Genomic DNA, 14,866 nt, shown 5'->3' on the forward strand with positions numbered 1-14,866 from the left:
TAAGGGTCTATCGTCGCTACAGAAAAGTTACGGGCGTTCCAAAGAAGTATACTTTGAGAAGCCTTTTCTCCATTTTAAAACAAGATAGAATATGAGAGAGTTCCTATAAACCGGAGAAAGTGTCATATAAACATCTGTCAAAAACCGCTTTTTAACTTCACTTAAATGCCACGTAAGATACGTAAGAATATACGTAAGAGGAAGAGAACATTGAAACATCCAATAGTAAGACTGACACCACAACAACAGTTGCAACAACAAATGCTGAATGACCCCACTATGTTGCAACAAATGTCAAGCAATCCTATGCTTTTAAACCGAGTTGTTGGTGCACAGAGTGGAGGTTTAAGAGCGGCACTTTTAGCGAAAATGGCAGGCTATGGTGGAGCTGCAGACGGAACAGCCTATAACCCTCAAAGTCAAATGAATTTGAGTTCGCTCAAAAATCAAATAGCAGATGTCAAAAAGTCAAACATAGACATACAGAAGCAAATAAGTGAAAACGAAAAGAAACTAGAATATGACAGACACACAAAGAAACTCAATGAGTTAAACGTAGAGAAAAAGAAGAAAGAAGAACAACTGAAAGAACTAAGTACAGAGCAATATGCGAAAAAAGTGTCAGAAAAAGCAGCAGAAGTAGCAAAAATGGAACAAGATGTCATAAATTTGAAAAACCATACTACTCAATATAAAGTACTGAAAGATGAAGAGATAAAACAAAAAGCCCTGAAGACATATATGGATAGCGATGAGTATAAAAAAGAAGTTGAAGCAAATGTAAAGGCAGAAAAACTTTTACAGTTGCAAAACCAAACCGTACAGTATGAAAACTTAGCACAAGAAAGTAAAAATGACGACGCGGCTATGCAAAAGGCAATGAAAAGCACAGAATATATAAAAGCTAACAATGACTGGTTAGATGCCCAAGCCAACGCTAAAGCAGCCCAGCTCATAGGGTCAATAAGGACAAAAATACAAGCGGATGAAGACAGTTCAAATGAAGCTTTAACGAATGCTGACTTTAAGAACGCCTTCGAAGCTCTTCATAGTAAGGTGAAACTAGTGAACGACTTCTCATCTGGAAAGAAACTGAAGTCTGAAGGTTTCGACAAAGAGTTAAAAGAAGTAGCACAAAATATGACGAAAATAACAGATGCAGCAACGAGACAGGCAGTTCAAAGTGCCTATGACGCCGTTAGAGCAACTGTTGTGAAAAGTCAAGAAAAAGAGTTACAACAGACCAAAACAGACCTAGTAAATGCTTTCTTAAGAACGAAAAGTCAGGTAGGACATTACGCTGCAGATGGAACATATGTGCCAGCTGGTGGAACTTATATACCACCAAACCCTCCAAGAGAAGCACCTGCACCAGGACTACCTAAAACATTTACATCGTCACATGGACACAGACACAGGCATGCACCAAAACCAACACAACAACCAACACAACAACCAACACAACAACCAGCACAACAACCAGCACAACAACCAACAGTTCAAAACCCTGCACAACAACCAACACAACAACCAGCACAACAACCAGCACAACAACCAACACAACAACAACCACAAACAGAGCAAGGACATAAAAGAAGTAGAGAACAAGGAAACCAAGAATTCTTAAAAATGCTGAAGGAAGAGTATGGTTACCCAGATACTATTGACTTTAGTGACAGATATAAAGAAGCTATTAGAAAGTTCAAGGATGGAAATACTGACCCGAACCTATTTAGCTTTATGGCTCTGCACCAAAGGGGATATAATCTCAAACCTGGAAAATACAAGCTCGCTAAGGGATATGATTTAATAGCATATCATCCAAATGACATGGATGAATTTACTCCGAGATATTTGATGTCAGAGCTAAATGACAATTTAACTCTCTTCATGAAACGCGTAAAAAATAGAGACGGAACGAAAGAAGAAAGGTTTATGAGTCCGGATGACTTAGAAAGGGAACTTGTTAAAAACGGTCTCGGAATATATGAAATGCCACCAGATGAGGTACAAGAAACTCCACAGGAAGAAGTTCAGATACAACCAGACATGGAAGAAATAGTTCAGCAACAACAGCTAGAAGAGCCTGAAGGAAACGAACAAGTCACTCCTTTGGAAACTAACTTCACAGAACTAGATGAAGATTTGGAACAGCCGAAAAATCTTGACCCTCAACAAGAGTATGCGGAGAATATGGAATATTTCCAAGAGTCTAAAAAAAATTCGGCTGACATAGTAGAAGAATATCGAAAAATGTTTGCCGACATACAAAAGACTCCAACACCAGATGAAAATATTCAGCAAAGAATGGAAGTACTGAAAGAAAATGTACATAAATACAACAACCCTTTTTACTTACGAGCATTTAACGTTCAATCTTCGGATGAACTCGGTGAAAATAAAAGGTTAAATTTCAACAAAACATATAGAAATGAAACATTGTTTAAAGTTCATTCAGAACCTAACCAAGATGGAAACAAACCTACTTTTGTTTCTGCAGACTATGGAACTACAATGAGATGGGGTCATAAAGCTAATCCGGATAGGTGGTTCATAAACTTACAACCTCAATTCCAAGAAGTTGTAGACGCAATGGAAGTGAATGGTGAACCAGATATAGCTGGTATTTTAAGCGCGGCTTTAATGCCATTGAAAGATATGAAAGATGCAGATATTTTGGACCAGTATGAAATGAACATGGCTGATGGAAATATAACACCTGACGTTCTAGAACATTTATCTCAAAGAAACTACACAGAACATAGAGATGGTATATTTGGTGAAGAGTTAGAAAGAGAGTTAGGAGAGAGAAGGAAGAGAACCTATTGTACATGACCTTGCAAACGAAGTTTACAAAATGTCATAAAAACTTACTTTGCAGACGATTGAACCGAGAAGGGATGAATATTTAAGAAAACTCAAATGGACAGTACCAAATGAAATGTTAGTATTGAAAAACATTTCCTTGACAAAATAAACCAACTACAGAAATAAATGACGCAAGACTGAAGATTGGGTAAAAGCTTTCCCATTCACAAAAGATATAGTTGGTAACATGGAAAGAAAACCAGAATGGCTACAAAAACATATATTTGGAAACGAGCTTATTCCATATGGACAGGCTCTGTTTGAAGAGCTTGAACCGGAAACTCAGAAAAGAGTCATGCAAACAATAAGCGACGACTCAATACAAACTATGACAAACTCTTTCTAGGATATAGGTTACCTGAGATGCGACAGAGCCAAAAGGCAAAAAGGACATGGGAAATTTACAACATACTAGGTGAACATGAGGCAAAGATGCAACAACTTGAAGCAGAGGGCAAGTTACCAAAAGCGACACCAAAGAAGAAAGAGAAGAGTTGGAGAAAAGTAGAAGAAGTAACTTCATCTAGTGAAAGTAGTGGCAATGAAGGAAAAAGAAAGAGTTAAAAACTCAGTCAGGAAGAAAGTAAAGCTTGGTCCACGTGGGTTCTATTATGACATATAAATCCAACTATTCTATTTTTACCCATATGAAATGTACGCCGCTCAGAATATAACGCCAACAGTGTTTGGATGCTATGAATGGAAATGTTTCCGAATGGTATAACGAATGCGACAATGCCATTAGAAGGTCAGAAATAGTTCCTGGAACTTACGAATATACAACTGCTGTTTCTTATGGAAACGTAGGTGAGTTTGGAGAAGGTTCTTCAACAACAGTAGATATTGCTTGCGACAGGTTCATATTATCTATTGACAACTCTTTCTTATACGTGGAACAAGACATTGAAATATAAAACTTCTGCCAAGTTGTCTGACAAGAAAGGTTGCAATGGAATTTTTCTATGTCGGATACCAATATGCTCCAGAAGTTTTCATGGGATATAAGATATATTCTAACTCTGACTTAGTTCAAACAGTAACCTGGGCAAACTATGAATGGTTCGCTTTGAGAACTCAGTACAACCACAAGCTAGAGAACAAACAGACCAGTATGCAACTATTGAGAAAATAAGAAGACTTGACCCTAACGTTCCAGGAGTTTATGTTAACCTTTCTGGACAAACTGCAGCAGCAGTAACCAAAGTAAAATTGAAACTTAGAGTTCCTTTGTCATCTTTCCTCATCTTCAGGTTTTTAAGATACTTGCCAAACTGGGCAGGAAAAATTTCTATCGAACTCACCCCAAGCAAAAATAACTTAGTCATTGCACCAACACAAGACCCATTCACTCTTACAGACGTAAGGGAGCAAATCAAACGTCATTCGCGAATTTGCAAAGACAAAGTTGACTTAGACTTTGGTTTCTCAAACTTCAACACTGAAGTAAACTATTATTTCAATGCTGCTGGAACTGCTTGGGACCCAGTTAAGTTCACATGCGAAAAATTTGAATGCAAGAGAATAGAAAGCAGACTTGCAGTCTATATGTTGGACCCAGATATTTCAAATGCTTTAGCTGCCAAATATATTGCAGTTCCACTTATGTTCCCTATACACCAAATATCTGTCAAAGACTTTGCAGGTGAAGTTGGAAACCAAAGTGCTGAACCAGGTGCAAGAACAGATATTGCTTTAACAACTGCAATGAAACATGCAGATACTATGTTTTTACTGTTCAGACGAACTATAAATGACTATTCTTGTTTCTACAACCCTGGTATTAAATATCATATAAACATAGATGGCAAATATTATCCAAGAGAAGAATATTCTACAGTTGAGGATATGAGGTCATACAACTTGACATTAGATGCTATGAACTTTAACAACAACTTCACAACAACCATTAACCCTGAATGCAAAGTTCTATTATGCCATATGTGAAAGTATGGACTCATACAGGAGGTCAAAAAACTCAATATACAAATGGAGACCGTTCAAACTTTTGGCTTGGCATTCCATTTGCTGACTCAGAAGACTTTATGGGTGGTATTTCAACTGTTGGTACAGTTCAAATACAATATACTGGTGACAGAGACGGTCCAGATGAATTGAAAGCAAAGAAGTTTACAAAACCAATAGCACTTTTCACGGAAGATGCTCTTTTGAAAGATTCGTTCGATGAAACCTGCTGGGGCTCCTCAGATTGGTATAACGACAGCTTCCATCGAGCAGATTTTGGCAGCAGGTCAGTAAGTTGTTCTTGAACTGACTTCTCTCCGTCAAATATTGACAGTACGCCAGTTTTGACATAGTATTGTATTATAAACTTACCTTTAGAAATATCGGTCAGTTTTGTTGTTATATTTTTGTCACGTCAAGAACTTTCACCATTTCAGTATACCAACTTTCTTTGCTTTATGAAAATATTTTGGTTCAGCAAATATTGCTATTCTATAACATTTTCCATTGTTTGTATAAAGAACTATTCTATCAGTGTATTTGTATTGTTTGTGTGTGTAAACTTTGTTTTGCTTCAATTCGAAGAGATACTCAAATACGTCCATCTTTTTATTCTAAGTAAAATGTCATTTCCGAAAAATAGAAGCGTAAGTGTTTCAAAAGGTTTAATGGCGGTGGCAGATGTGAAGTTTAAATTCACCAACTCAAACAAACAGTCAAAGTGTTGTGTCAATGTCAAAGAAAGAGATGTTGAAGTGGGGAAACCATACGAAGACGAAGATGGTATAACAATAGTTCCTGTAAAAGAACAACCAACATATCCTGAAGTTAGCAGAGACTTAAGTTCTGTTGCAGATATTCGAAATGACTAAAACAACTGAAAGATAAGCTTAAAACTCAGGAGAAGATTTGTCAAGCTTTAGGTATAATTGTTAAACTTGGTCGAACACAACCCTGTAAAAGTGAACTCATATGTCATCGCACCTCATGAAGTTTTGAAAGAACTATTGAAACTTTTGACAGAGGCAGACGATAAACATCAAAGAAATAGAACCCGACATTGCTTGCTGTGGTGTTTCATATAATATCATTGACAAGATATTACGTTATGAAAGGAGGTGAAACGTTGAACTTAAAATATAGTTTCCCAGACGTCATAAAAATATTTGACGACCACAACATTTCATTAAAATTTAGTTGCTAAGTAAATGTCAAAACTTCTTGAAAGATGTTTGAAGAAAAATAATATAGACTTTATTTCATGTAAAGGACTTTACACACTTTTGAACGATATGAAAGACCTGTGTTTGTTTTTCGTGTAGACAAAGGAAAGTTCTATGTCTTTACAAAATATTTGAACTTCTTAGACAGAGAACTTCAAGAAACGCCATGTGAAAGTTTAGATGAAGTTCTTCTCCACTTTCAGAAAAACTTTTAAATATATGTAAATGGCAGAAGACATAGTGGTTTATACTATTACGACTAAAAACCCTGAGTCATATAATTCTATAACAACAAACTTACAAAGTCCTCAAGGACGATATTGTAAACTGACCTTAAACACGATGACGACTAAAGCCTGTTTGCTCTTTTGACACCAGAAGACTTTGTTGTTGTGAATGGTAAAAAATACTCCTTTGAAGATACTTACTCAGATATACCACCAACAGGTTTTGTTGACTTATTTAATACTTTAAGGACGGATGTAACATGTGCTGCAACTAGAGCAGGTTTCATTATGTTTGGATGTCCGACTGAGTTTACTATAAACGATATGAGCTATAATACAAAACTTATATCTGGTTTTTACTACCAACAGTTTCCTATAACAGGAAAAGGTGTCATACAAGGTCTATCTGTTCCATTGACTTTAAGTACACCTATTTTATATATTGTTTTCAAACTTAGGTTCAAAGTGCTATTCGAATGTCGACAGAAACTACTATGACCAAAAGATACTCATGCGTATAAACAACACATTCTCTGCTGGTTTGCCTATTGTTCATTCGAATGCAGAGTTTTCAGCTTTAGTAAACTCAAACACTTTAGCAAACATAAACTTAACCTTAGTTGACGCAAACTTTGTTCCTGTAAAACTTTTATGTCCTATGTATTTGTCAATGACGGCAGAAAGTTTCGAATTGGAAGATGCAACTGGTGAAAGTATTGTACTACAAGAACAACTTCAACAACAAATAGCTCAAGAACAACAAATGCAACAAATGGAACAAATGCAACAACAAAGTCAAGAATAAAAAAAATATTTTTTTTTATTTTTATAAAAATGTACAGAATAGATGTTTCAGATTTTTATGACTTCCAAGCCTTCAGAAATATGTGTCCATTTAGAGACTATAACAAAGCAGTCGAGAATTTGAAACGTTTAGTCATTTATGTCGACTCTGCCCCAGAATGTTATGTCATGAAAGAATGGGATGTAGTCTTTAACAAACCTAAAGCGACAATAGTTTCAGAACAAGAATGTAAACAGAAACTTAAGAAAATAAAAGTCGTACAAGTTGGTATGAAGATGTTAGATGCTTGGGATATCTTATTGTCAAAGTTAGAAGATTTTTCAGTTCGTGGTATAAAGTTCTATACACCTTCTCCAAACTTCTATTCTATCTTCACTGGATATAAATACGAACAAGTAGAATGGAAAGAAAATGTTATAGAAGCTTGGTTAGACCATGTCAAAGAAATTATATGCAATGGAAACGAAAGAGTCTATGAGTATATCTTATGTTGGTTTGCAAACATCTTACAACATCCAAGTGCTAAAAATGAAACTGCTCTCATCATAATTGGAAAACAAGGAACAGGTAAGAACACTTTCTTTACAGATATCTTATGCAAACTGTTAGAGGGCTATTCGAACCCTAATATGACAAACTTAGAAAACATCTGCGGTAAATTTAACTCTTCAATAGAGAATATGAAACTTATAGTATGTAACGAACTTCAAAGTATAGATACAACAAAAATTTTGAACTCAGATGCTTTGAAGAGTCTTATAACAGACAAAGTTGGAGTTGTTGAAAGAAAATATAAAGGCCAAAGAGTTTGTGAAAATGTTGCAAACTTCGTCATGGTTTCAAACAATGCCGTTCCGATGAAGTTAGAAAGTTCTGACAGAAGATATGTAGTTGTCAGAACGTCAGAAGCTCATATGCAAGATACAGAATATTTTGACGACTTAGCAGAAACTTTGACATCTGACTTTTACAACCACTTGTTCTCATATTTCATGACATTAGATATTTCTAAGTTCAATCCAAGACAAATTCCACATACCGAAGAGAGACAAACATTGTTAGAAGCAAACAAGAGTGTATATGAACTGTTCATAGATGAAACTGACTTTGAGTGTTTAGATGAAAGGTCATTGTACGATTCGTATAAACAGTATTGTCAAGAGTATGGTTATATGACAGCGTCTAAACGAACATTCTTGGCAAATGTCAAAAGTCTTTTAGACGTACAGAATGGTGTATATACAAAGAAAAATTTTTCTGAGTAAATTTTAAAAAAAAATATTTTTTTATCCGATAGAAAAGATGACGAAATTCATCTCAGTAAACAAGTACATGTCAGGACTTAAAGAAGAACTAGACCCATTCACATATTTGAATGTTTACTTCTACCATTTTGAAAAGTCTACATTTGACAAAGTTTGGAACATCGAACCAGTTAAGTTTGCTATTGTGACTAAAAATGGTGCGAAATTTGAAGACTTAGACATAGAAGGTTTGTTAACAGTCAAAGAAAGTTTTGACAGAAGGTTTTCAAACCTTAAAGAGGCAAAGCATACAAACTTGTTATACCTTATGAACCAAAGAAAGCAGACGACTATGAATATTATGAGTCTAAGATAGTTGAAGTTCAGGTAAATTGGGTAAGAAGCTCTTAGAGTCTAAGCCAGTGTTTGCTCCTAAAGAGGAAGAGAACATTGACATTGACCCAGAAATGTTCTAAAAATAAAATTTTATTTTACATGTCATATCTCCCCTTCTCTGGAACTGGTTCTTTCTTCTCTTCTTCTTACTTTTCTTTCTTTCTTTTCTCTCTTCTTCTTCTCTGGTGGAGTTATGTCAAACTTCTCAGAACCATATTTTTGTAAAAGTGCTTTGTCATTTAATAGCTCTTCTATTCTGTTTTCTATTTCATTTTCAAGAACAGCGCATGTGTCTTCTTTGCATTCTAAGAAGTTTTGTTGGACTTCATCTCTCCAAGAGGCGTCATCTCTGTCAACAAGTCTGTCATTGACAAATTTTAAGACTGCTCTGCTTAATGTTTTATGGTTCTTGTCATATTCCCAGAAACAGAACTTTAGAACAAATTCCCCTTTCTTGTTTACACTATGTAAGATTTTATGGTCGACAGATGTTTTGCTGTCGAAAAGCTTGTCTCGAATATAGATAGCGAAATCGCTAGACATTTTCTAAAAGATAAAAATTTTAATTTTTCTAAAATATGTTAGAAAAAAAGTTTGCTGACATTGACAAGAAATTTGAGAATGTTTTAAACAAGAACAAGAGGAAGTTGGAAAATGCTCAGATAAAACCCATACATGACAAGTTCTTATTTGCTCAGAATGGTATAACAGGTCTAATCGCACCACCTGGGTCGGGTAAGACTTTCACTTATCTTAAAATGGCTGCACAACAACAAGAACTAGATGAGAAGAACCCATTCTATGAGTTAGTTGTTATTTGTAGTACTTCTGGTCAATTTGACCAAACCGTCAATTCGTTCAAAGATATTATAAAAAAGTCTAAGTTAGTATGTATAAAAGACTCTGAGTTGTTAGATTGGATAAAGAAGTACCAAAGAAGAGTTTTGAAGTACAATGCTATAAATGAGTATATAAATTCTAAGTTTAAAGACCCAAATGAGGAAATCAGAGAATATTAGAGAAGAAACACTTCAGAAACAAACAGAAAGAGATAGAATACATTTCGAAGAAATTGCAATCTTACGATTGGAAGACTTACCCTCACAGATGTCTTCTTATCTTAGATGACTTTGCTTCTCATCCTTTGTTAAAGAACAGAGAACAAGATATGTGTCGAATTCTTAAGAAGCTCAGACACTTTAACATTTCAGTTGTCATTTGTGTACAGACAGCCAAGAGTTTAAGTAAGGATGTAAAGAGAATACTTACTGATATCATACTTTTCCCCGGATTGTCCGAAGACGATTTCATGGAACTTATGAAAGAGTCCATGGCAGGTAAGTTTGACAGACATGAACTATGGGAGAAGTACAAAGTCATACAAGACCCTCATACTTCTTTCAGAATTCATATCTACGCGAACAAAGTTCAAATTGTTTCAAGACAAGCGTAAAAATGTAAGTGTTTGAGTCTTAGTCTGTTGTGGTGCTGGGGCTGTCGGTTCTTCTGGCTTTGGAATGGACTCGGTTGGTGGTACGTCGGACATTCGTTTGTGTCCTGTCGGATGGAAGGACTTTTCCTGTCGGAAGGAAGAACTCTTCCTGTCGGAAGGAAAAATTTTTCCTGTCGGAAGGAAAAACTTTTCCTGTCGGAAGGAAGGACTTTTTCTGAAGTCCGACCAAAAAGTTCTCAATTTTCGAAAATTTGAATGGTTTACGGACGGACAACTGGAAAAATTTTTCCTGTCGGAAGGAAAATTTTTTCCTGTAGGAAGGAAATTTTTTTCCTGTAGGAAGGAAAAACTTTTCCTGTTGGAAGGAAGGACTCGGAATGCCAGAAGGACTCGGACAAGACAATTTACCTTATAGAGCTACCTGAGCCATCTTTGGTGTCAAGCTTGAAAAATAAATGGTTCATTTACTCTTCCTCTTTGAAGTTGTCAAAATACTCTGTTATTTTTTCTTTCAGTAGCGGTAAATCTTCTTTGAATGTAAGTATTGTACAACCTTTCATATCATAGTGTGTTTGAGGTAAAGTATCTTGAACTATCTGTTTAACATCTTCATTCGGTGTCATTGAAATCGGTAAGTTTTCGCGATAGAACCAATTTCTGTCAGATTTGTAAATCTTAGCTAAGTCGTAAAAGCTTTTGTTGTTTCTTCTGACTAAATGCAACATAACCATATCTCTGTCTTCTTCATTTTCCATCTCTTCAGTGTAAATCATATACTTATAGTTCTTTTCCTTTCCTTTTGGTACCGAACGTGGTATTCTTTTCTGTATGTTTTTGTCTTTTGCTTCAAGCTTGTTCTCTAGCTCTTCACGTTCTTGTCTATGAATTTCATCTAACATCATGAAAATATAACAAGCATAGCGAGGTGAAGCCCACATTGCAACAGCATTTACAAGAAGTCTATGTACATAATATCCTTTCAAACCATTTGGCAAATTTTTACGATTTTCGTACGGAATCTCGTCCCGCGGTTTTCCGCGGGACGCAAACATATGAGGAAATTCTTCTAAAAGTTCTTTTGTCTGTTGGTTTTCAAACCAATGATGTGCTTGCTTTGTAGAACGAAGAGCATTCAAAATACTTTGCATTTGGTACATGTCATCTTTGACCGAACGAATGAGACGTAACTGTTTGTTATACTGAACCCACTCGTATTCTTCATCTATGGCTTCATGAACGATAGCAGTTGTTGTGTTCTCTGATGTTGACATTACTGTCTTTACATACAAAATAAAAAATAAAATAAAAATAAAATTAGCGTTATTTTCTATCTTGTATAAAAGACCAAAAATATTTACATGTATTTTTTCAGCAACTTCGTCAAATAATTTTATAGCACTATCTATCTCATCTACTTCAAACGTTTCTTTACCTTTCGTGGGAGCACCATACAATTTCTCAAACTTTTCAAGTAGTTCTGTTTCAGCAGCTCTCATATCGTTAACAAACGCAACCTTAACTCTATTGACTATACTGTCATATCTTTGAGTTATATTAAATGTTCTTCCTATCTTATATCTCTTTGTATTGAAGTCCTTCGGTTTCTGAACGATGTAAAGTAAGCCCTCACTGCAACGTTCAGTATCGAATGAACCATATGTTATGAAATTATATCCAACAACTGGGTCAATCCAGAACAAAACTACTGGTATAAGACTTTTGTCTATAAGATATGCTCTTGTTCCATAGAATCTTACCGATATCATCAGCTCAGGATTTCTTGTCAAAATTTTCTGAGTAGAAGCATTTCTAACCCAGTCGTGTGCTTTCTTTCCTTCAGATAGTGTTAAAATGTCTGACAAAGAATATTTTTTGTATTTCTTTGAGTATCTTACGTTTAAATCACCTATTCTAACCACCTTGGTCTCATTGTCTATCTTTTTAACTGTTTCAAACTCAGTGTTTGTCATTTCCTGTTCTTACATACAAAATAAAAAAAAATATTTTAAAAAAACTAACGTTAATTTTATTTTTTCTATCTTGTATAAAAGATATGATTTCATAGAGTTTTTTCACGATTTTCATAGAGTTTTGGCGACTGGGGTTTTTCTCCCACTCGCTGTTCTTCACGATTTTCATGAGTTTTTTTACGATTTTCATGTGTTTTAGGCTACCCCTGTAAAAATCGGGGTAGCAAACATATGAGGAAATTCATGAAATTTGGTCATTTTTTTATTGAATTCAGCAAAAATATATTTTAGGTGGAACCAGGTCCCTCGGTCCCTCGGTCAACTAACATCTTTTTGAAAATAGTGACAACATGACATTTTGACAACAACACAGGAAATATACTTCTTCGTATATGTTTTGTTGAGATTTCATCGTCAATGAGTGTAAATGACCCAAAAATATATTTTAGGGTAGAAGGGTATATCTCACCTCTTTTCTACCCTCATTTCTACCCCATATGTCCTTACTGAAAAAGTATGTGTTCCATATGTCATTTTACTCAGAATTTTATACAGAATTCAATAAAAATATATTTTAGGCGGAACCTCTTTTTCACAAGCGTTTTACATGGTATATGTTGTGATGGTTCATGACTTTAAACAGTTTTGTAGCTTCTATTTCTTCACGAAGGATATCAAAAGTTTTAACTATGCCGAAGGTTTCTTTATATTTCTTCTTGACGTCAGATAGAAGGAAATCGTTAGCAGTTGGATAGTTTTTGTTTAGAAATGTCAACATGTCCATTTTATCTTCTGCTGGTTTCTCTACTTCTTTCTTTAAGTCAGTATAGTCGTTTCGCATACGTTCTATCTCTTTGACGGAGTAGTTATATCTCCTCATTGCTGCTTTACATTTTGAACATTGTGGGTTCATTTTTGCGTTATATTCTGAAATTTGTCCTGCTAAAACAAGTAAGGCGTAAATGGTTTTCTTTAACTCAAAGGCTGCTGGTTTTATTTGTCCGTTCCATACTTTACCTCTTCTATCTTTATCTCTTATCTGCCATACACATTTTGCAACTAACGAAACAAATTTGTCGTAGGTCTTAAACTCCCCAGATTTATATAGGTCAATGACTTTGTGGTTGCAATGAAATCCAAGAAACTCATAGTTTACATTACGTATGAACTTCTTTATTTCAACTGAGTCAGTTGGTTTCACTTCTATTTCATCGAATTCAGGAATTGTAAGCTTTTGTTGTTGTATTTCAGGAAGTTTAGGTAAATGGTCAATAATATCCTGCATTTCATAAAGATACTGTTCATTTGTTTCATCTTTTGCACTACAGTCTAAATCTCCTTGGAGAAGTTCTTGCTTTATCTTCTGGATTTCTGTTTCGAAAGTATATGAAGAAGGAATGAAGCTTTTCATCTCTACTAACATAGATGTTGGGTTCATGACTAACGAGTTTGGTGCTGTTGTTGCTGACATGTTCTTACAATAAAAATAAAAAATATTTTTTTAAAAAACTACCTTTATTTTTTATGTTTTTTATGTTTTTTGTGAAAGTGTCAAAATTCAAGAGTTTTGTGTGTTTTCTACGATGGTAGAAATGAGGGTAGAAAAGAGGGTAGATCTACCCATCTAACCTAAAATATATTTTTGGGTCATTTACGCTCATTACGATGAAATCTCAACAAAACATATACGATGAAATCTATTTCCTGTGTTGTTGTCAAAATGTCATGTTGTCACACTTTTTCAGAGAAGTTAAAATGACCGAGTGACCGAGTGACCGAGTGACCTGGTTACCTAAAAACCATCTACCATAAAATATATTTTTCAATACTTTTTCAGCACTTTTCCGTAGTTGTATATGAAAGACAATTCGAGATAAAAGTCATAGTACAAAGGTATAATATGCTGCACACCGTTTGTTGTGAACCAAACTTGAAAGTCAGAGAAACTGTTACTAGGTGGTTCATAGAATTTAGAAGCAAAGTCATAAAAGTCCTTACCAATACAAAGAAAACTGTTGTTGCTTGAACTGAAACTTGCATGACATATGACATTTTGAGGGTCAAACACGTTTCTATAAACTGTCAAATCTGCTGGTGGAAGTATAAATTTAAATGGACCATCTGGTGGCAATGGTTCGTTCTGGTTTAGTAACCGAAGAAATTGTGCCCAAGAACGTTTGTCCACTCCCCAATATAAAAACTCTGTATCTCTTGAAGGGTTAATTTCAATCTTTTGAAATGAAACTGTGGAGTTCATCTTGTCATATTCTAGTTTTAGATAGTATGTTCCATTTAGTAAAGAGTCGTATTTTTCTTGAAATTCCCAGTAGTATTTGTTTATTTGAGTTTGAAAGTCATTTAGAGTTTTTTCAAGACTTTCGTCTGAACGAACTGTAAAGATTCTCATTTCGTCAAATTTTTCTATTAGACCATCAGAACCTTTATACTGCCCATGAAAATATACTGCAAACATAAAAGCGTTAGTTCTATTTGAAAACAAAACTCTTCTAAATCCTATTGCCTTTGCATCTGAAGGACTTTGAAGCCAACGAATTGGATAGTCAAACCTGTAAGATCCAGATGAAATTTCTTCATCTGAAATATTTCTACCAGCATTTGTAAAGATATAGTCTAACGGTTTTGTATCTGCTACTTTTGTTCTTTGTTTTTCAACCTGAAGCATTTAATATATGTAAAAATATACTGTTTTAAAAACGT

General features: G+C 34.9%; 7 protein-coding genes and 2 pseudogenes across 9 annotated transcripts, besides 1 other annotated feature; 4 read left to right on the plus strand and 5 right to left on the minus strand.

Annotated features, from left to right (window-relative positions):
- Window positions 1–2,457: 2,457 nt before the first annotated feature.
- Window positions 2,458–14,866: part of a mobile genetic element that runs on past the window's edge.
- TVAGG3_0996020 lies at window positions 6,605–7,085 on the plus strand (annotated as a pseudogene). Its single transcript has one exon. A coding segment is annotated over exon 1 (481 nt).
- Window positions 7,919–8,350, plus strand: TVAGG3_0996030 (Poxvirus D5 protein-like family; the record flags this gene model as incomplete). Its single annotated transcript, XM_051254251.1, has 1 exon — window positions 7,919–8,350. The coding sequence occupies one exon, from the start codon at window positions 7,919–7,921 to the stop codon at window positions 8,348–8,350; it is 432 nt and encodes a 143-aa protein (XP_051079825.1).
- TVAGG3_0996040 lies at window positions 8,388–8,805 on the plus strand (annotated as a pseudogene). Its single transcript has one exon. A coding segment is annotated over exon 1 (418 nt).
- On the plus strand, window positions 9,304–9,744 carry TVAGG3_0996050 (uncharacterized protein; the record flags this gene model as incomplete). Its single annotated transcript, XM_051254252.1, has 1 exon — window positions 9,304–9,744. The coding sequence occupies one exon, from the start codon at window positions 9,304–9,306 to the stop codon at window positions 9,742–9,744; it is 441 nt and encodes a 146-aa protein (XP_051079826.1).
- Window positions 10,164–10,271, minus strand: TVAGG3_0996060 (uncharacterized protein; the record flags this gene model as incomplete). The annotated part of the gene is made up of 1 exon (XM_051254253.1): window positions 10,164–10,271. One exon carries the CDS (start codon window positions 10,269–10,271, stop codon window positions 10,164–10,166), a length of 108 nt encoding a protein of 35 aa, XP_051079827.1.
- On the minus strand, window positions 10,643–11,449 carry TVAGG3_0996070 (KilA, N-terminal/APSES-type HTH, DNA-binding family; the record flags this gene model as incomplete). The annotated part of the gene is made up of 1 exon (XM_051254254.1): window positions 10,643–11,449. One exon carries the CDS (start codon window positions 11,447–11,449, stop codon window positions 10,643–10,645), a length of 807 nt encoding a protein of 268 aa, XP_051079828.1.
- On the minus strand, window positions 11,533–11,944 carry TVAGG3_0996080 (organellar and viral DNA polymerase type B; the record flags this gene model as incomplete). Its single annotated transcript, XM_051254255.1, has 1 exon — window positions 11,533–11,944. A coding segment is annotated over one exon (412 nt), but the record flags the coding sequence as incomplete, so codon positions are not given.
- Window positions 12,741–13,619, minus strand: TVAGG3_0996090 (organellar and viral DNA polymerase type B; the record flags this gene model as incomplete). The annotated part of the gene is made up of 1 exon (XM_051254256.1): window positions 12,741–13,619. One exon carries the CDS (start codon window positions 13,617–13,619, stop codon window positions 12,741–12,743), a length of 879 nt encoding a protein of 292 aa, XP_051079830.1.
- TVAGG3_0996100 (uncharacterized protein) lies at window positions 13,971–14,831 on the minus strand (the record flags this gene model as incomplete). The annotated part of the gene is made up of 1 exon (XM_051254257.1): window positions 13,971–14,831. One exon carries the CDS (start codon window positions 14,829–14,831, stop codon window positions 13,971–13,973), a length of 861 nt encoding a protein of 286 aa, XP_051079831.1.

Source organism: Trichomonas vaginalis, chromosome I (genome assembly GCF_026262505.1).
Source record: "Trichomonas vaginalis G3 chromosome I, whole genome shotgun sequence".
In the NCBI taxonomy this organism is placed as follows: Eukaryota; Parabasalia; order Trichomonadida; family Trichomonadidae; genus Trichomonas; species Trichomonas vaginalis.